This window comes from Lepidochelys kempii, chromosome 8 (genome assembly GCF_965140285.1).
Source record: "Lepidochelys kempii isolate rLepKem1 chromosome 8, rLepKem1.hap1, whole genome shotgun sequence".
Taxonomy (NCBI): Eukaryota; Metazoa; Chordata; order Testudines; family Cheloniidae; genus Lepidochelys; species Lepidochelys kempii.
In genome coordinates, this window is record NC_136387.1 from 9,608,938 (window position 1) to 9,630,837 (window position 21,900).

General features: G+C 38.9%; 1 protein-coding gene across 3 annotated transcripts in view; it reads left to right on the plus strand.

Moving 5' to 3' along the window:
• The window catches only part of FAM13B (family with sequence similarity 13 member B), a 78,489-nt gene that overhangs the window by 17,899 nt on the left and 38,690 nt on the right, over positions 1 to 21,900 (plus strand). For all 3 annotated transcript variants that reach the window (XM_073355472.2, XM_073355470.2, XM_073355471.2), the window contains exons 5-7: positions 4,179 to 4,356; positions 4,878 to 5,022; positions 11,674 to 11,831. In XM_073355472.2, coding sequence (XP_073211573.1) covers positions 4,179 to 4,356; positions 4,878 to 5,022; positions 11,674 to 11,831 — 481 coding nt within the window. The remainder of the gene's footprint in view (positions 1 to 4,178; positions 4,357 to 4,877; positions 5,023 to 11,673; positions 11,832 to 21,900) is intronic.

The window sequence follows — 21,900 nt, forward strand, 5'->3', positions numbered from 1 at the left end:
TTTAGTGTGTTCTTCAGTTACATTCCATTCCTGTAGAAGGTGTGGTGGTCAGCATGTAACAGCTAATTTTGCTTTCTGTCTGCCATAGAATGCTTTTTGTTCCAATTGTCACCTATATTTGCTACCTTTTTTAATTCCCAAATTTTGTCTATATGTATCCACTCTCCTGGGTCTTGGCCTTTTGCTGGGTTGTGTAGCGTTGGAGGAGTTAATTCATAACTTGACTAGTAAAAGCTTTTGTCTTGCAGCACTGCTATTAGTAACACATTGTGCGTTCCTCAAAGGGTATATAGGCATAATTGTACCACACCTTGTAAATTAATGGGTGCTTTCTATAGTTCCCAATGTCATCTATAGGTTTTTGACAACATTACTCACTGTTTATCCTTGTTCTTTTCTAGTATTTTTTTTCTCTTTCGTTTATGTATTCTGTTAGGGTAAAGTAATTTAAGTTTCCATGTTTTGAGTTTTAGTGCTATGACAAGCGTAGGCTTGACAGCTTTCATGGCAGCAGCCCTACTGGTTTATAGTGGGATACAGCATGGGGCAGGGTTTTAGGTCAAGTTTCCCAGCATTGTTTTGCCCCTGTGTATCAATGCTGAAAGGTGAGACGGTAGTTCAGTTTCCATGCCTATTTAGCAGATAACCAATTCATGTTCAACGTTTTAGTGAGGGTATCTGGATAGCTGGTTCATAGAAACTGCACACCAACTCATTTCATATAGTACGCCAGTATCCCTGAGATGATAACTTTTGGCTACTAACAATCTGGGTCAGATCTGAATGGATGTCTTAAAGATTAGGCACCCATATACCATTCGTTTGAACAGCAGTCCCATAGTAATAATGAGAAACTGAGGTGGACAGCAGTAGATTTAAATTTTATTTTTACGATGATTGCTATTTTGTCTCAATGTGTTTAGCTAATTTCTCACTTCATCAGATTAGCTAATGGTGAATCACATTATTTGGGAAGACTTGCGATATACCTTGTGGATTCTTATCTTATTTATATTTTTGCAAAAGAAGATTCCATAACACAGCATTTAAGTCACAAGGGAAAGATTAATGGCTGTAGTTCTGTTCTCTAATACAGCTGTCCATCCCAGTTTCTCTTTGTTACTCTATCAGATTTGTAACTAATTTTTATTTCATCATGGACCAGATTTTGGAGGGATTCCATCTCACGTTATACAGTATATGGGCTATTTCCAGTTGTCAATTCCCATGCTTATATATGTTTGGGATTCTTGTATGTCTTGACCTTCCCTATTCCCCATATCTTGTGTAAACTTTTAAGGATCTGTTGTATTACAGGATATTTGGTACTTAGTTTATTTTTATATTAGTACACATGCATGAGAATTATATGTTTAAGATGAAAAAAGTGCATAATTTTGACCTCTTTAAAAATTTAAAAAAAAAACCCCAAGTGATTTCATGAAGCTCTTCAAAGTGTCTTTTTTGTTTCCTGGATGTAACTAAATACTTACGCCACTAGGAGAAACATTTAATTAGAAAGATTGATTTCCCCTTTTTCAGGTTGAAGGTTTTTAACAGCATTTTATCATGCTTTATTTACATTTTGAATGTCTAATAGACCCATATCTCTACTTAATTTCCAGGATTATAAATCAATTACAATTTAGGAAAGGAATGACAAATAAGCAGAGTTATCAGAAGATGTTAATGGTTTTTGGTACATGGGTTTCTGTAGCATCCTCTATCTTGAACTGGTTCACTCTGCTCTGTAGGTTGTTGTTATATAACTGCAAGTTATGTTTACAAGGTGTGGCATATATACCCTTTAAGGCTCGTTCTGTGCAGGCCTAATGGTGGTTCCTCGAAGGCAAGTGTCTTTACTAATTGAAGTGTGAATTTGACCCTGATGCCATAGGCCATGTGTCTCAGAAGTGTGTATCCATGGACTACATTCAGAGGACTTCACTTACAGATAAGTACTTTCTCACTTCAGGTCTTTGACTGTGTCGTTCAGAACTTAAATTTTAGACAGACTAACATTATTTTTAAAGGGCAAAACCGGTTGTGATTTTTGTGGGAAAGTTTTCTTCTTTGCATTGCTCTGTTTCCTAAACTTAGTCTAAAGTGAAGTTGACTGTCTGTTATATGTTAAAAGAAAGTATTACCACTTTATTCAGCTTTGTTTTACTGCACTGATGAGATTAATTGTTCTTCTGTAGCCAGTTGCACAGGGGTTCAGATAATACAGGTTTACCACTCCCTTACCCATGTTCATTTTCCCCAAATGGAAGAATCCTACAGAATTACCAAATGGCACCATTGCACTTATGCTTTTACACAATAGTGCTTTCTGCTTTACTTTTTGATGTTTCAAACCAACATGTTTCCATCATTTTTGTTTTATTTTTTTTGGTCTTGCTGACCGAGTGTCCATTCATTAACTTTCAGACAACTCCTCGATTTCCCTACCCAGAATAGAAAAGGTATAGTGGGTTTCTGTCAGAGAAGAAAGAGTACCCTGTTTTGGTCCAAGTTGTGACCAATTCTGCTGCTGCTCCTCCTATATGACTTTTCCTATCTGTAAAAGGAGTTTCCCTGACTAATCATTCAGCAATATGGAACGCTGTAGGGTTTTATATCTTGATGCTGATAATTAGTTGTTAGACTTCATAGTGATTTTAAAAATATTATAGTCTCTTGCTTTTAATTGAACTTGTCCACAAGTGTTTTAATATTTAAGGAAGAATACATCTGAAGAAAGAGTAGGAGCTAGCCTGCAGAGGGGAGTGCAACTGGGTGTGTGTTCTGGGGGAAATACCTTGGAAGGTGGTGATTGGACTTGCTAGGTAGAATAACTAAGCAGCAGAGGGGAACCCATTGGTCCAGATTATCAAATGCTTTGTTGCAGAAAGCCAGTTTACAGTAAAAAAGTGTCACCTGACAGCATCACATAAATGTAGACTAGTATGTTTCAGTGGTCTGGTGGCACCACGGTATGAAGAGGAACTCTGCAGGAATATGTGAAAGTTCTTGCTGAGAGAGGCTGATATAGTAAGGAGAGAGGACAACTACAGAGACTGAATTGAGAGAGAGGGGAAACCATAGAGAAATGTTATATTAGTTATAAGGATGGTAGATGTAAAAGTGCCTCTGACAGGGTCAAGACTCACCACTGCTGGTGCCTCCCGCTGGTTGCTCCGGGAATTAGCTCTGTCCAGTCACGGAGCACTCTCTGGGCGTGGTGTCTTGCCCCTCGTCTGCTCTGCTGCCTTGGGACCCGCGTTGCTCCCCACTCGGCGGCGTCCTCTTCAGGACACTGCCTTCCCGCAGTGCCCACTGCTCCAGACTCACCCCCTTCCGGGGCTGGGTTAACTGCAGTCTTTGGGACTTGCACCTGCCTCAGTGGCCAACCACAACCCAAAGTCTAGCCCCTTAGCTCAGGGGCAAGTTGTAGTCCGTATTGGCCACAGTCCACTGTGGCCAGGTGTAGTATAAGGGAGGAAGGGGGGGGACCCAGGACGCCCTAGAGGCAGCCTCTTTCTGCCCTCCTTCATTCCCCTCTTGTCCGCCTTTCTTCCATGGGCCGCTTCCCCTTCGGCCCCATGCACCTTCTTGGCCCTTTGTAGCTGGGGCCGCAGCCTGGCAGGTTGCGGGGCTTGAGCTCTCTCTTGCTCCCCCAATGCTGCCCAACGCTGCTCTGTCCAAGGTGCTGGCTCCTTACCTCAAGAGCTGGCAACCTCAGGAGCCCATCCTTCTCCCTCTCTAGTCAGAGAGAGACTGTCTTCTTCTCTGCTAGGCAGCCTTTATATAGAGCCTCGCCCGGCCCTGATTGGCAGCCTCTTCCTTCCCCTGATTGGCCCTCCACAGGCCTTTATTGATTGGCTGCCTATCTGTGCAGCCTCAAAAGGGCTGGAACAACCACCCCACCACAGTGACCCCACTCCATTCTTCACCCCAATTTGCGTGATGGATTTTTTTTTCCTCTTGTATTTGGAGGAGCATGGAGTTGGAAGTCCTGGTGCAGCAAATGAAATGCAAATCTTGGGGTGTCAGGTTGTAGATTGGTATATATGTTTGAATTTCAGAGGTGAAATGGCTTAGTTTTAGTCAAAATTTAAGATACATAGTAATATCAAATGTGAAAAATATCTGAACTATATTAATTTAGATTAAAATCCTTTTATTACATTTTACAGATTATAATAACGAAGATGAATTTGGAAGAAAGTTGAGGTTCCTCTTGCAGCAGCTTCCGCCTGTTAATTACAGTTTGTTAAAGTTTCTGTGTAGATTTTTAGCAAATGTAGCATCGCATCATGAAGAAATTTGGTCTGCAAGTTCTTTGGCTGCAGTCTTTGGTCCAGATGTTTTCCAGTAAGTTAATTCTACAAATTCATTCTATCCTTTATGTGACTCTGCATAATTGCTGTATTATTCTAGTTGTATCATTATTTGTAAGAATATTGTCTTATGTAGTGTATTTATACAAATATTAAAAATAGTATAAAACATATAGGGAGGGAAGTTGTTTAAATTAACTTTGATTGCATAATAGTTCCTCTGTATCAGGAAAGTGCCATTCTTTACTGTATAAAGATCGATTTTTAATTACGTTAGTTACATAAGCTTGTTTTAATCAACCTTCAAGTGTAAAGTATCCAAAACAAAACCGTAATGCCCCTTCTTACAATGCATCCCTTGCAGGCAGAGCTCTTATGGAACATCATTGAAGTTGGGACTTAAATTGTAATTCTGTGTGTTCAGAATATGAAACAAGACTCAGTGTAAAGAATAAAGAATGGCTGTCTAGTTGATCATAAAAGCCATTCACAGGAAATTTTTGAGAATTAGGTGGATTTAGTCTTTAAACTAAGATAGTTTGGAATCTTTATTAGCATTTACACAGATGTGGAGGATCTGAAAGAGCAAGAAATAGTTAGCAGAATAATGGCGGGACTTCTGGAGAACTACTATGAATTCTTTGAAAATGAAGAGGAAGATTTTTCATCTACTAATGATTTAAGTTCAATAACTGAGCAGGTGAGTATATTTAAGTGGAAGTATTCTGTCACTTTAAACTTCTGTTACAGCAGATTATTTTTCTCAAGATGTGTTGGAATAAAACTAACTTTTAATGTACTGTTGATTATAGTTTTTTAGAGTGAATACTGTTAAAACTTGATCTCAGTTCTTTATTTTTTAGTTAAGGTAGCTGTGTTTGTGAAATGATCCGTTTCACAGTTCGTATTTATAGGAGACGGGTACACCATAGAATTAGAACTAAAATAATACCTTACCCTTACAAAGAGGTGGGTCGTGTCATGTTGAATGAAAAATATAAAGCATAACTAGCAGTGGAGCAATAATGCGAAAGAGCTGGAGAGCTAATTAGCAAATGGGTTCAGAACCACAAAGTTAGTGGTTATGCTGATAAGTGTGTGGCCTCAGTGGAACTCAGATCTGGGTTCTGTTCCTGGCTCTGCCACTGGCAAATGATTTCCCTTCTTTGTGTCTCAGTTTCCCTCTCTATAAAATGGGGATAATGATACCTCCTTTGTAAAGTGCTTTGAGATTGAAGGATGAAAAGTGCTGTGTAAGAGTGAGGTGGTGGCGTTATTTTTTTTTTTTTGCCCAAACTTGTAGGGCCTTATGCTCTGCTTGATGGCACTACTCTGTTTTGGATGTGATATAAGTTTTGAATTTTGTATCTGATCAATTCCAAAATCTCAGGGAATGTTATAGTCATCATTGGGCAGAACCCTATTGATTTTGGAGAACATTGGAAAAATGAAAGAGGGAAATGTGGGATGTATGGAGCCCCTGCTATCTGGTTAGCAGAGCTACCAGTTTCAGCCACGTTTGTAATTCTTGATCGAGGGCAGCTATTAACATATTTCAACATAACATCTTAACTTCCTCATCTTAACTCTGCCATCCTCCCAATACAGTTGACACCTTGAAAGAGAGAGAAGTCCGAAGAATAAGAGGAGCATAAGGGTGCACGCAGAGTCCCTAGCAAGGGGATTGAGAATGGGAGACCTTGGTAATTGGGGGGGGGGAAGGGAGGAACACAGAGCCTCTGGAATAGTAGGTGGAAGACCATGGAGGACGCTGGTATAGGATGGAAGGGAGAAGTGGAGAACGGAGGGTAGGGGGAAAAGGAGGTTGTGCAGAGACACTGGCTAGAGGGTGGGAGTGCAGTGATTCCCTGAAACGGAGAGGTATGGGAGCTTGGGGTGTGTGGGCGGTGCGGGGGAGATGGAGGTGTACATGAGCTTGTCCTGCAGAAGCAACAACTTGTGCAATTTCTCCTCCACCTCCTCAGTTCACATTTAAATTGTTTTTGTGCAGTTTGAATTAACATATTCCCACAGCTATTAGTCTAGGCTGTCAGTCAGACTCAGGAAGATATCCCTGCACTTTGTCTACACTTTGTTCACAGTTGGACTGTCTTTGAAAACTGAGGGTTAAAATTTTAATTTTAAAGAAAAAAAATTTAAAGTCCATTACAAAATTTTTCAGCTCTTGTTGGATTCTGAAGGTAATGCTCTAGAATTGAAAAATACGCCAGGCACTGATCAAGATTTTAACACAATCTAAACCTATTTATTACTGTGGTGGTTCTTGGGGTACCCAGGACTGCAAGTCACTTGTTAACACTCTGCCTCCAGTGTGAGGGAGTGTGGCTTGTGTTTAACTGGTTGTCAGCTTCCTGCTTCCACCCAGCTAATCAGCCACCCAAGCACTCTTCTCTGGGCTATGCCAGCCCTTACTTTGCCTTGCAGGTTAAGAGTAGATGTACTCCACTACCCCAAATCCCTTTGAAGCATTCCTCCTTTAGTGTACAACCCCTTCAGAATTGAAGAGTCACAGAAATACAGGTCTGCTGTCCCCAGAGGAACAGGATACACACTAGCTTATATGATTCAACTCAGGATCAGCATCTTGCTTAATATCACAGCTCTTAGATAATCTGGTCTTCAGTATAAATATAAGTTTACTTTCAAATATTCAAGTGATAGTGAGTAAGAATATTGGAAACAAATGTTTACATATAAAACAATCATAACACACTTTGTAGAGACTAAACTTAACTAATAGGTTAACGTCCCCTGTCTAAAGAAGTTTTTCATCCCCAAAGTCCTCTGCAGCATTTCAACCAAGGTTGGTGAAGATCCTGTGTTCATGAATGAAAATTCACTGCCTGTTTACTTCCTAGATGCAGGATAAAGGGGTGTGTTCTATGTCTTCTGCTTACACTCCCCAAAGTTCATTGTCTGTACTCCAGAGGCAGGATAGCCACTTGTGGCTTAATTTTCCTCTGTGCTGCTTCCCTGTTGACTTTGTATGTAATGAGTTACTCCTTAGGGCATTCTGCACCAAAAAATAAAAATACGGTGCACAGGTACGCCCGGTGTGGGCACAGGTACACCTCCGTTCCAGGTACACCCCGTATGGGCAAGCACGCTCAGCAAGGCAGGATCCAAGTGTGGAGGGGTTTAGTGTGTGGGGGAATCCAGGTGTGGGTTGAGAGGGTTCTGAGCAGGCGGCTCAGGTGGGGATCCAGGTGCAGAGGGGAGTGGATACACAGGGACTTGTTGAGGGGGGTTCTGGGTGTAACGGTAATGGGACTCTGCAGGGCGGTCCAGGTAAAGGTCGTTGGGGCTCAGCAGGAGGGAGGGGGGGCGGATGGATAGAACTTGGCGGGGGGGGGTCTGGGTGTGGGGGGTCCAGATGCTGGGGACTGGGGCTTGGTGGGGTGGAGGTCTGTGTGCAGGTGTCTCATCGGGGTGGTTCAGGTTCAGGGGAAGTGGGGCTCAGCGAGAGGGTCTGGATATGAGGGGGTCTCGATGCATGGGGATTAGGCAGATGGGGGAGCCACTCCCTTACAGGGATCCTTCCCCCTGCCACTGAGGAGCAATGAGTTCAGAAAGTGGCAGGGGGAGAGTTTGCAGAGCTTCCTGCAGCTTGGGGTGAAATCTGGGGGTGGGTCTGACCCGGCCCCGGATGCAGTGCAGGGGAAGAGGAAGTCCCGTCCTGCCTAGCCCAGCTGGGACTAGCAGCTGAGCCTGGTGCAGGGTAGGAGCCACCAGCTGGGTCTTCTCCAGTCCTGCCCCCTGCCCCATAGTTATTTACCTCTCTGGGCACCGGAAACATAATGCTGGGGAGGGTCGCCTGACCACTCTTGTAGCTTCCCTTTGCTTACGCATCAGAAAGTCATTTTTCTGTGGGGAAACCAAGAAATGCAGGGGACATAAATTCATGTGCAGTGGTGTAGAATTTCTCCCAGGTGTAATGGATATCCATTGTGTTGGCTTTCAATGCTTAATTAACATTTCGACAGAGACTCAGGTGAATAAATATCTCGTCTGACAAAAAACCTATGTTTACCACCTGTGCTGTGATTCACAATCTAAAAACATATTTTCAGTGTATATATACAGAATTCCTTATATAGTATCTGTATATACATTTCACAATGATATGGATGACCAATGTGACCGTCACCTTTCATTTAAGGCCTCACATGACATTGGTGAATTAGAGTGTACATACAAGAATTGGGACATTCCTGTAATTCCCTTGCCAGTTGGCATTAAGGGGTTCTTGAGTCATTAGTACTGTATATCTTTTGATATTAGAACATCTGCATTTAAATACATATTTGACTTTGTGGTTTCGCTTTACTACCTGGACTAAACTTTCAAAACTCTGCACCCAAAAAAGGGAAATGCACAGACAATTGGTACTCATGTAACTTGGCATATAGGTCTCTTACAAAATTAGGTGCACCACTACCCATGCATAAATCTTTGAATCCTTCAGCAGATCTGGAGAAAAGAGTGGGGTGGGCAGAGATCCAGCTACACACTTGGACTTCTCTTTGAGAACACATAAGGGCAATTACAAAAATATGTGCTCATTTTTAGGTTGATTTCATTGTATTTAATTTAGGATTTAGAAGGCCGCCCACCTTGTCACATTAGGAAAAGTGTTTTAGCGGGTCCTGGAAAAAGATGAGCAGATTTAGGCGAATTGGGGAGGGAGTGAACCCCTTAATTAGCCTTGAGGTTGTGAGACAACATAGCTTTATTTTGTACCAACAACTCCATATAATTTGTAACTTTAAATACTTATTGGAATTAAATGTAGGGAGAGAGACTACAGGAAAAAGAGACTTGAAAATAGATGAGTCAGCGAGACACAGACACAAGACAGTTACAGATGACAGGAACTATGTTTTGGTAGGAGAGATTGTGGCAATAAAGAGAAGGCTGGTGGGAAAAGAGACTAAATCCTCGATGTAGCTTAGAGATGATATAAGGAGAGCAATTTTAAAGCATATTCTGAAATGAATGTGGAGGCTAAAGCACTTGTTTAGCAGTGAGGATGATGCAGCCTTGATATGTAGGAGAAGGCAGCATTTTACACATTAGAATTTGGCTAGCTGAAACGGATGGCCACTGAAAAGAGAATTTAATAAGGGTATAAGATACGTTGGCTTGGATTTTTGAAGAGGTGGAGTGGTGATAGGCAACTCTCTGTAGATCTAGATGGAGGAGGAGAATTCAGTGTCGGGAATGCCTGGGGAATACCAAACTTAGGCGTAGTGGAGGCAGTTAGAATCGGTCAAGATGAAAGACTGAGCCATAAATTTACCTAATCAAGAAGATGACGTGTAAAGTTATTAAAGGTGTCAGATATACAGACCAATATAATGCAAAAATTATAATTAAAGTTTGAGTTATCTATAAAATGGAGTGTTGGGGGGGAAGTATCCAGAAGGGAAACAGTGCTGAAAATTGACCCTTACAGGACAGCATGGAGTATTTGTATCTAAACTGAAGCAAAACTTTTTTTTAATTTTACCCATCACTAATTTACTAGTCTGCTTACATCCTCCCTCCCCCCCGAAGTAGCAAAATTCTTAGCTTTTTAGTTTAGAATCTTTCCTAAGAACTCCTGGAGGCATTCCAGCAAGAAGCAAATCTTACTATTTTTCTTTTATATAGAACCGAAAGCATACTACCATAATGTATCAATGATGCTCTTGAGAGAAGAAATCCTGTATAGTTTTTCTAACAACATGTTAAATGGTAACATTCGTGTACTGCTTAGTGAACTTTCTGTTAGTCCTAGAAGCTACTGGCTGCACACACGCAACATTGTGATCACCAGCCAATCAGTAAAAGGTTTCTTGCAAATAGAAAACATCATTGCATCTAGGTGTGGTGTTATGCAAATGAAAAAGGATTTTTAGTCAAATTCCAATGATAATGTCACTTGGCTCCAAGTTCCAGCAGGCAACATACTTGCATATTTGCCCAGTCTGTTGGGCAACTTATTGAACAAATGCAGATCCACTTGAGCTGCAGTCCCAAATATTCCTATGTATTTGATCCATTCATTTTACCTATTGTGTAAAAGAAAAACTGGCTGTTGTGGACACACTCACATTTTGCCGCTGATTTGATAAGTTCTGTTAATGTACAGAAGATTGGGATGGTAAAAATAAAATTATAGTCAGTATAGTCCCATACAAAATTTTATAACCTCATAACTACTCTCCTCCTTACTTTCCACAAAGTAGCTGTTCAAAATGAACTTAGAAATTTGATTAATATTTGTTTCTTAATGAAACATCTTTATTTATCATATGTATATGTGGATATTGAAAAAAATCTGTTTTTGAGAGAGTCATGAAAATTTTTTTGGGGTAGAGAGACAAGATATTATGAACTTAGGAAATGGAAAATTAATGCATACTAATAAATATTGGCATTAATTTGTGATTTGATTGGGCAAATGTTTTGTTCAACTAACTTAAAATCTAACCATGCATATTCAATTCAAAAGAAGTAACTGTGTCTTTGGATAGGGGTTGACAGCTGTTTTTTAAATATGAAATTGCTGTATCAGTCAAGTGGGGAAAAAAACAAATTCTTTAAGAGCAAGGTTTACATATGCAAGTATTAAAAAATCCAATATGTTAAGATGTTCCAGTCTTTAAAATACAGCAAGTTGCACCTGCTGAATATTTATATTCACACTTAATTGCCAGATTTTAATATGCTCATCGTATGCACCTGGAAAGAAAAAGAAATTGTTAGGGTTCCTTGATATCCTGCTAAATCACAAAACAGACTATATGCCTTTATAATGTTGCACTTGAAATTGGTATTACAAACGGTGTTCGCTATTTTGAAATCCTTAGATTGAAGGTGCTATAGAAGTTCAAGCATTTCTGGGATTTTCAGGTTCTTTTCAGACATCTAATGAATAAATCTTGAAAAACCCTGTGAAGTAGGTAAGCATTTTCCCATCCCCATTTTCGAGGATGGGAAACTTGGACGCAGTGTCACATCACATTGGTGGCAGATAAGGGAATAGAGACCAGATCTCCTGACTCCTCATCCTTTGATTTACTGCTTTACAGTGCTTCCTTTCAATTTATATTCTAATGAAATTTTTAGTGGCTTATTTAGCAGTGGAGACTGTTCTGCATTTGTCCTTTTGAAGGCGTGGTTTGGGCTGCTTCCTTTCTAGTTTGTGTTTTGTAACTTTTTAAAAATTTGAAAAGATGTTTTTCTCTTAAACTGTTTTATATCCCATAATACCACATATTTCCAGCTCTGTAAAATTAATATTTGATTTTTAAAAATTATCGAAACCCTATTGATCTTTCTGTAGATAAATGATCTCTTGGAGGAGGAGGAAGAGGATATAAAGCTTGAGCAAACTGAAGAACTTCCAGAAGATAGCACAGAGAAACCTGAGGAAAAGCCAGATATGGTACATGATATGACAGAGAGCATCTTGGACTCCAGCAGTGTTACAGCATCAACGAGGTAGACATATGTTTCCCACCCCATCATCTAAGATTAACATTTTTATGATGGCTATTTTAATAGTTACATTTGGTGAAGTTTTTTCTTGTTGAAATTTCAGGAATTTGGTATTCTTTACACTTCATTTTGTTTGCAGTATTTATGAAAGGAGACTTGAGATTCTACCAATTTCTAGCGATGTTAGTGGTAAAACCTGGGCGGAATGAGAACTCTTCCTACATTTTCTACAATAATGATTTTATGGAACTAAAGTTAAGCTAAATTCCATAAATCTGGGGGAAAATGGAGGGAAATTGTAAACTAGTTTTTTGAGAGTGAATGTTTATTTGAAATGGTTTGTAAATTAAAAATCTGAAGATTGATAGCTTCAAATTAATTCTGCCCTGTTTTTTCTTGTTTATTTACAAAGTCTGTATACAAGTACGTGTTTGTATCTGTTAAATTATTTGAAAACCAAAGCTGACTGCCTAGTGTGTAAGAAATGCCACATTAATTTTTTTGTCCATATGATTGTGGGGAGAAGGGATCCGATAAGGAAAATTATTTCCAGGGGTTTGTTATATATAGCTAAAGTGTTTCACAGGTATTTGCAAGTGGCTCATCCCCCTCTTGTGCTGGTCTATGCAGAAGATAACAAACTACTGTTGCTATCAGTTCCAATAGTTCAAGTAGCAAAGGGCTGTGTGGTGGATCTAAAGGTCTTAACCCTGCTGGTGAACCTTGTCAGTGTCAATATGATGCTACATGATGGAATTAGGTTTTGTTTTTTCAGTTTGCTTTTTAAAAACCTAGGAAATTGCCCACGAATTGTTAAAAGAATGTTAAGGATGCAAAATCAAGCACTCAAATGCTAGGAAGAGTCAGAATTGAGGTTGCCTTGTATGTCTACACTATACAGATATCAGGAGGTAGCCGTGTTAGTCTGTATCCACAAAAACAACAAGGAGTCCGGTGGCACTTTAAAGACTAACAGATTTATTTAAGCATAAGCTTTCATGGGTAAAAACCCACAGATTTTGGATACCCAATCTGAGATACCTAGGACTGGATTTTTTCAGAATACTTAGCAGCATGTAACACTTTGTGTTCAAATCATAGCTCCCAGTGACTTTACTTGCAGCTATGAATGCTTAGCACTTCTTGAAATTGGACCCCTGGTCTGAGTTTGGACACCCAGAATATGAGCAACACGCAGTTGGTGGCCACCTGTGGAAAATTTGGTTTAGTGATTTTCCTCACATAGGAACTGTGTGGCAGAGAGAGAATCTCATTCTCCAGGGCAGCATTCAACTGCCTTACCATGAAACTATTCTTTCTCTTCCTGCAGTTCCCTGCTTCATTCACTACATACCTTCCAACTTCAACAACAGAGCCATGTTGTTGGTAGGATCCTCCTTTATTACACATCACCTATTCCTCCTGAGAAAAAGTCCCTCCTGCACACTGAATGAGGTGGGAGTCCTGTTGAAAAAATAGTATATTATCATTTAATTAAAGACTGTGCCATAATGCATACGATCAAGGGTTCCAAACTAAGGCAAACCAAACTAAGGCAACCTTAATTCTGGCTTTTCTAAACTTGAGTGCTTGACTTTGCAACCTTAACAATCTCTTTTAATGTAGGTTTTTTGTGTGTAATTAAAATACATTCTTATGCCAAGATGGTATGTTATGAATGCATATACTGCATGATATGTAGTGTTATATTATGGTTCCATATTTTTAGTATATGTACAAAAAGAAAATTGAGTAGTGTTTGTTGAAGGGGAACTCCTTTGAACTTCTATATACTCATTTTATTATTAGGAGAGAAAGAGGTGGTGGTCTTAATAGTTAGTGTGGGGTTGTGTTAATGGACCTGGGCCCTGTCCATTATAGAAAATTGCTGTATCTCCTTTGGGCAAGTCACTTAATCGATAGCACAGTTTGCTCAAGTGTAAAAGGGGAAAACACCCTCGTGAAGTAGGGAAATATGTTGAGGCTTTATTCATTAGTATTTGTACAGCACTTAAAGTTTCTCTAAAAAATGCATGTTAACATTGCAAAAAATAATAGGTACTTAGCCCCTGTTACAGACTTCAGAGGTGGATGCTGCTCCCACCTCTAGGAGTTACATGTGTAATGATTGCCAACAATTACAGGTCTATTTTGTAAAATTCAAATTAATTTTTTTTAAGTCTACCTTTAAAAAAATTATTGCTGGAAGGAAAAAAGAAAATCACCCTTCTATCGGAAAATTTACTTACAGTTGTCACAGGTAATGTCTAGGATTTTTCTGTGCTTTTTCAGTTTTACTTTATGCATTTGATAGCACTGTGTGTGTAGTTGGCTTTACAACTTCCTCTGTATGCTCAGTTTTCCATTGGGGTATTTCACATGGTAGCAGGGGAGAGAAGAGCATGCTGAAAAAGGAAAAACCAAAAGAACAGTGAAGGGGGAGATTTAGGTACAGGGTTCGTGCCAGAAACTGACCTTTTAACTGACCTTTTGAAACTGGCAAGGCTTCAGGTTGATGTGTCACTTTAACTACATTGACATACTTGCTGTAGTAATTCATAGAAAGAATGCTTGTGCTAAAATCAGTGGTTTTAATAAAGATGGTAAAACAGCCAAATTAAAAAGAAACTCATTTGTGTTGTTTTGTAATTTAAATGACATTTGTTGTGCTGTTAATATTTCTTATCCATCACATTGCAGTAGCTTAACTTGCTTAAAAAAAAGAAAAAAACCCAAGCACCCCCACCCCCAAAAATCCCAAAACCATTGACTAGACAGGTACTGTAAGCAACTTTTAATTTCTTCAAAAATATCCTTTGTTCCAATAGAGGTTTAAAGTGATTGTAGTATTATTCATAAGATATTCATATGTCTTTGGAGTTTATAAATATGAAGGTAGTGTAATAAGATATTTGTCTTTAGGCTATTCTGTGTTAGCTCCCAAATTCCATCTGACTCTTAAGTTTTAGGATTGTTTTAAAAATTAATTAGTATTGATAATTAGTCTTTTTTTGTGTGCTAAAAATAAAATCCTTAATATTAGATAAAATGTGGATTGTTTATATAAATTTTCCTTTTTGAAGCATCCTCTAAACACTTATTTTTATAGCAATTAAATAACCAGACTCTTAAAACTAATTTTTCATAGTTTACATTTAAAAATGTACAGTTTCTAGTAAAACTGGAAAGGTTATTAAACTGTCAGTCTAACTGGACCGAAGAAATGGATTGTCTGTGTGAAGAGGCAATTTGAACATTTTAGTAAGGAGGACATAGGTCTGATAATACCATTCCTGAATATAGACCTTTCTGTCATTTCAAGCAAATGCATTCTGAAGTGTCTAGGTGTCTTGTGTTGCGCAAGATACTAGCTCATTCATGTTATATCAAAAAGATTGTACAGAGATTAAAAAAAAAAATACTTGCTCCAATTCTTTCATTGCGTGTTGAACTGAAGAGGGTTTTTAAGAGACTACCCTGTGAGTCACCATGTTTCTTTTCATGCAGTGTGGGGTATACAGTTTTGCAGCAGTTTTATCCCACTATTCCTTGTGGGGAAATAGTGTGCGGTCATGTAAGACTGCATACATACAAGGGGCCAAACCCAGGCTGCATTGGTAACCTTACTTCTGCCATTTCCTAACTTCTGAGAACTTGACTTAGCAAGTTTTGATGTTTAACATTTCTTTAAAAAATTAAAAATAAAAAAAATAGGAAATTACCTAGGAAATTACCCACACAAATTGGAAACAGACATTCTATCATGTTGACCCCCGCATAGGTCATCAGCAGGGCTGGAACTTTTCAGATCCACCCCACAGACCTCTACCACTTGAGTGAACAGAGTAACTGATATAGGCAGTGTTGTTGTAGCTGTGTTGTTCCCAGGATATTAGAGACAAGGTGGGTGAGATATCTTTTATTGGACCAACTTCTGTGGGTGAGAGAGCCAAGCTTTTGAGTTTACATGGAGCTCTTCCGTAGGTAACTCATAGCAGTAGTACGTTGTCTTCCTCTTTGTGGACTAGCACTAGAGGTGGATGCAACAGATTGGCAACGGGTTTCACAGATATTCGCTGACAACAGCGTGACTGTCCCCCTTGGCCCCTCAGCATAGTCCCAGTCTCCTCACCTAGTAAGTCACAGTCTTTACTTTTCAGGCTTTTCAGTCTAGTCTTTTTGCCCAGCCAGTCCTAGTCTCATCCCCCTCCTGATTCCACAACCAGTCTTTCTTTACAACCCTGGCCTCCAGTCATGCCCCTCACATACATTCTCTGTCCCCATTGGCTCCCAGTCCCAATCTGTTGCTCTTTCTTACCCTCGGATCCCCATTCAATCTCAGTGTCTCCTACCTCCTTTCCAAGCTCCTTGTCTGTCTCTTTTCCATTCAGTCCCAGTTCTCCCCTTGCACTCAGCTCCTTGTCAGCTCTGTCTTCTCTCCCCTGTTCCCCCCTGCTCTACTGGTTCTCTCTCCCAGTTTCCTTCTCCAGCCAGTCCCTGTTCCCCCCATTCCACCTATCAGTGCCTAGTGTTCTCCCTCTCATCCAGCTCCCAGCCACCCCAACTTCTAGTCCCATCCATCCTCCTTTGCGGGTCCAGTTCCTGTCCCTTCTGGATTTGAGTCAGGCAATTTCCTCTTCCATACTGGATGGTGTCACTGAGAACACAGGAGAGATGAACTCCTGCTGTCAGTTCAGATGCCAGGACCAAGAACCTAATAGTCCGCAGCAGCCCAGAGTTGCAATTGCAGGGAAATTCTCAGCCTCAGGCTGAACTATGTCCTGTGTAAACAGAATCTTGGGTGATTTTAGCTGTTAAGCTCTAGCAAATCTCTACTGTGCATGTATGAACTGTGATTTTTCAAATACTTCTGAGGTGCCCAAATTAGGGCAGACTTTCATGGAAATAGCAAAAGGCACATCCCTGATACATAGGCTACCCCCTACCAAATTTCCTGTCCCTGCTCCAGATCGGGGGCACAAGAGATTGGTTTTGATTTGTCTTACCAAAGAAAAGGTCGCCAGAATTCTTTAACATGGGCAAAAACATATTTTTTCCTAGCCTCATTCTTGGAAAGAGGTGAAAATTTTGCCTGAAAATTTCCCAAATAATTCAGCCTGTAGCAGACACCTGGAATGGAAAATTTTAGCTTAAATGATTAAAGTTTGGCAAAGTTTTATAAGCAACTGAAAATTGGGTCTTGTAATGGCAAATGTCAGATAACAATTAATAGGCAGTGCTACCAGCTCTGCTTATAATAAATACACTAAACCAGCTAGTGGCTACTTCATCATCATCAAAAGTGCAAGTAATTAATGTATCACTCTCCAGTCCCTTTCTTCCTCCTTGGTGCTTAGTACTCTTGTGTTGTAGCTACGTAAACATTGATATACCCAGACGTCTTCCTCTTTTGAGGATCTAAAACATGTATAAAAACATGTGTGGTTTTTAAACCGTTAGTATTTGTCTTGGTTATTTTGAGGTTTTTTTTCTTCACTGTTGTATCAGGTTTTTTAAGAGGAAAAAAACTTACCTTAAAACATGATAAACTTCTGAATGAGAGTTTTTGTTAGCTTTTTGGGAACCAAATATCAAAGACTGACGATCACAGCTGAACATTATGCCTTATAGCCTATCTGCAAAAACTCCTTGAGAGGGAAAGGGAGGCTGAGGTGGTATGTTCATCAGATTAAGGTTTAGCTATCTTGATATAGAGTAATGTGACACCTACGTTAGACTCCATTAATTGGAAATTCATTTTAATAATCTTGAATATAACGTGCTATAATTAAATTGATGCTGTGCACTGTTTTCCTCCTCTTACTCCTTTTTGATTATTTTCTTTTGAATGTGAGGCTTTAATGCTATTTCTGGTCTTTCTGTGTGTTTGTTATTTGAAAACATGGACAGCCATCACTAATACAGCCTGATTTAGTGACTGTTTGAAAATGGTACCTAGATTAAACATCCAAATAATCCTTGGGTAATATGGGTTATTAGTCAATCAGAGGAACACTTGTACATTAGGTGACACTACATATTTAGAAGCCTCTTTCTGTACTCTTTCTAATGCATCATCAGAAGCCTATCACCCTGGCACTTCAATTCATCTACTCTGCAGTGCTGCCTTTCATATGTTGTTTGCTAACTCACTTTTACAAACTAATTTTAGAGAGACCGTACTGAGATAATCACGAAACTCCTCATCTAGTAAATTTGCAGTTCATTCCTAAAAGTTCTAGGTTCATTCTGTTTTTACTGCTGTAAAATTCCGTGGGGTTGTCAGAGAGATGCATGACAGATAGTAAATTCTAGAACATCTCTCCTCTTTGCATAAAATTCAAAAAGAAGTTACTCTTCTTTTACCTATAAACTGCATGGTATTTATTACATTAGACACTTTTAATAAAGCAATTTAATATTGCCCTTGGCTGATGAGGAATAGGGCATATTGAATAAATACACTGTCTTGCTTTGCTACTTACACTGTTTCTGACCAAATTAAAAAAAATCTAGAAAATGGATTATAATATTTAGGTCAAGATTTGTTACTTAAGTAACATACAACAAGAGCCCATGTTTCACGCCCAGAATAAGTAGTGTGAAGTATACACTAGGAAAGCTTTAAAGTGTGTTGATTGGGCAGCTTATTGTCAGTAGTGACCTCATGTTGCAGTCTATTTCTATTTAGACTGCAGGGTTTAGTGCAGCACTCCAGAAGTACCGTCTGACAAGCAGCCACAGAAATCGAACAAGCAGTATGCATAGTCAACAGCCAACATCATACTTTATTGTTTTTCAAATGAAGTATTTTTACATGAAGTGCTCGTTTGGAATAGCAAAAATAATCAGAATGGCCTGCAAAGTTCTGCTGCACAGGTAAATGAATTAAAAATGCTAGTTTAGAATGATGCGAAATAACAGACTCCTTTAAGTTAGAAATGCTATATAAAGACTAAATATTTACTCCAGGGGAGGTTTGTAAAACAGTATGAAACAATGTTGTGTAAGAATATAATGAACTATAAAAATGCAATCAGTAAAAAGCATTAAGAAAAAATCTGAATTTATTTTCTAGTTATATAATTGCATTTTTGTATGTCATTTCTCTTTTTAACATGGCTGTTTGTGGACAGGAACAGAGGAACGGTATCAATTATTAGGTGTTCGTTAGTTGCCAAAATATGGTAGCACTCTCAAAACTAAAGATATGTTTACTTTTGGTTTCTTGCTGTGTCATTCTGCACTAAGACTTTGTGCACAAGCCATCATGTCGTTTACAACACGAAATAATTCTTTGACTGTGGTAGCAGGTTCTGAAGTGTGATATGTTTTGAACTAATATTGATACACTTTTCAAAAAGTGCTAACTTGCTAAACTGATTAGAGTTGGAGCCATAAGAGATTCCTTTTCAAATAAGAGGATTCTTCAGGCTTTGGAATAGTGCTGATTTATGCACATCTTTTGCTGAGTAACACCAGTGCATCCTGGATGTGTATTAAGAGCACTACTAAATGATATAAAGTGGCCTGTCCTGGAGGTCGTGAAGGTTGCCCTTTAGAGCTGAAGGGTTTGGTGGTCTCAGCATCATGTCTGAAATAATTTGGACTTTTTGGAACCACTAGTTTGAATCCCAAAAATATTGACACAGCCTTCTGTAATTTGAAGATGAACAGACAAAAATCTATAAGAAGCTCTGTGTGCACATTAAAGATCCCTAGTCATCACAGTTTCATAAGATGGTACTTGCGCTAGAGCCCTTGACTAAAATTTTCCTTGCTTCCCTCCTCCCACTAGTGTTTTGCAGTGTGCTATGCTCCCATTGTCTCCTTAGCTTCTACCCACCATCCTAGAGGTGACTATATTTTAATGGTGAACTGATTTGTTTATTATTTGTAAAACATTTCAAGATGAAGGATGGTATATAATATAAAATGTATCAATATCTGTTAAAAGAGCTGTTTACTAATTTGTTCTTGTAAAATAGCTTTTACAAAAACTCTGTAGTGATTGTCAAGTAAAATATATTTGTGTTTTTATTTATTATCATTCTCACCCCTGAAATCGTTGCTTATCTTCCTCTCCTACCTAATTTTTGTCACGGGTCTTAATTTCTCCCAATTTTGTTCTCTTGTTCCTTCCCCAACTGTATATCAATTTTGCTTTGTTTTCCAAATGTTTCTACTTAAATATTGTCAAAATAAAATTTGCTGATCGAAAAATTCAAAACACTTTGAATGGGTGTTAGGGTTGAGTTGAATTATTGTTCCCCTGCATGTTAATGAAATTTAACTGTGCACCTAAAAAATAAATTCAAAACTAGCCTCTTTCACCCAAAAGCATTGGGAAGAAATTTAATGTTGGAAGGCTTGGGTATATATTGCTTGTTTCTGCATCTTTGAAATCAGTGGATGCGGCATCAAGACTGTAAAGCAGATGTGTTTTAATTTTCTTGAGCTTAATGGGAGTATCTGTCTAAAATGGTACCTCAGAACCACCAGAGTTGTCTAAGCACACTGGGAATGGATTTTTTTTTCCTTTCACTAAAAATATCACACACTAAACTGCCTGCAAAATTGACTACCCTTTAATAAAAATTTAAAAGCTAACCCATGCACCAACCTTGTTTAAATTCCCATTCTTGTACAGTGCTAGCTAAATTATTGAAGTGTTGTATTTACACACAGACAATATACAAGTCATATCAATCTTAGCTAGCAATAAGGTCAAAACCATCTTTGTTTTAAAAAAAATGTTTTCCCCCCCCCCCCCTCTTCTGTCTGACAATCTTAGGTAGAGAGTCCTTTCCTGCATGTAATCCTGTTTTCCACCACATCTTGTTGGGGGAAGGAAGTACAGGAAATCTTTACTTGTTTGGATAGTTAGTCCAAGCTACTTACTAACCTGTGTGACAGTAGGTATTAAGCAGCTAGCTAGTATAATACTTACCTTATGATTAGCCAGTATCAACAAGTCTGAGCTGGGCACTCCCAGATGTATTCAACCTATGGTAAAGTCAATAGGGAGATAGTCTGAGCTAAGAGTGGACACTGGTGCCGCATAATGCTGACCAATGTTGGTGGGATTTCAGTTGAATCTTCTTAATATAATTGCAAGGAGCGGTAGTGTACTAATGTTTCCACGAATACATTAGGGTTTGCACTGTACATCTTGGTTGTATCTGGAATCAGATCACCAATCTTTTCTGATTGCTAGTTCATTTTTCTTATATGGTGACGTAGCTACTGGAATTTGTTTTTATGTATAGTGTGTGGAGTGCCTAAAGCTTGGGATAAGTGCCCTCTACTTTTCCCCATCCTCTTTTTAGTTTAAATAAAATTGGCATCTCTCTCTAGTCTTGTTTGTGTATGTATAATATCCTTATCACTGACCATGAGAAAGGCGTAATAAGGCAGTGATTGTCATTGTCATTTAAAGTAGAACTTAGTTTTGTTTCAATTCACTGCAAGCATATTTATGCAAGTCTGAAAAATTGTTTTGGAACAATCATTTTATTTGTGATAGTATGCAAAATTGAAGCTTTGTAATTAGAATTTGCAAAGGAAAAAATGTTTGTGTTTGGTTGAGTGGGGTGTACCTGGCTCAGAAATTTAGTATACTACTGAATTCAACAATGCTCACAGTAATACTTTGAAATCTATGAATGAAAAGCACCAAAATGCAAAGTGCTTAATAATAAGCCTCAAAAAACCTTAGTGAACTTTCAAAGTAACAGCCGTGTTAGTCTGTATTCGCAAAAAGAAAAGGAGTACTTGTGGCACCTTAGAGACTAACCAATTTATTTGAGCATAAGCTTTCATGAGCTACAGCTCACTTCATCGGATGCATACTGTGGAAACTGCAGAAGACATTATTGTTTCATGGTCTCTGTGTATATAATGTCTTCTGCAGTTTCCACAGTATGCATCCGATGAAGTGAGCTGTAGCTCACGAAAGCTTATGCTCAAATAAATTGGTTAGTCTCTAAGGTGCCACAAGTACTCCTTTTCTTAGTGAACTGGAACTTTAGAGGGAAGCAAGGTAGGTAGAATGTTTTGGAATTTGCTGTGG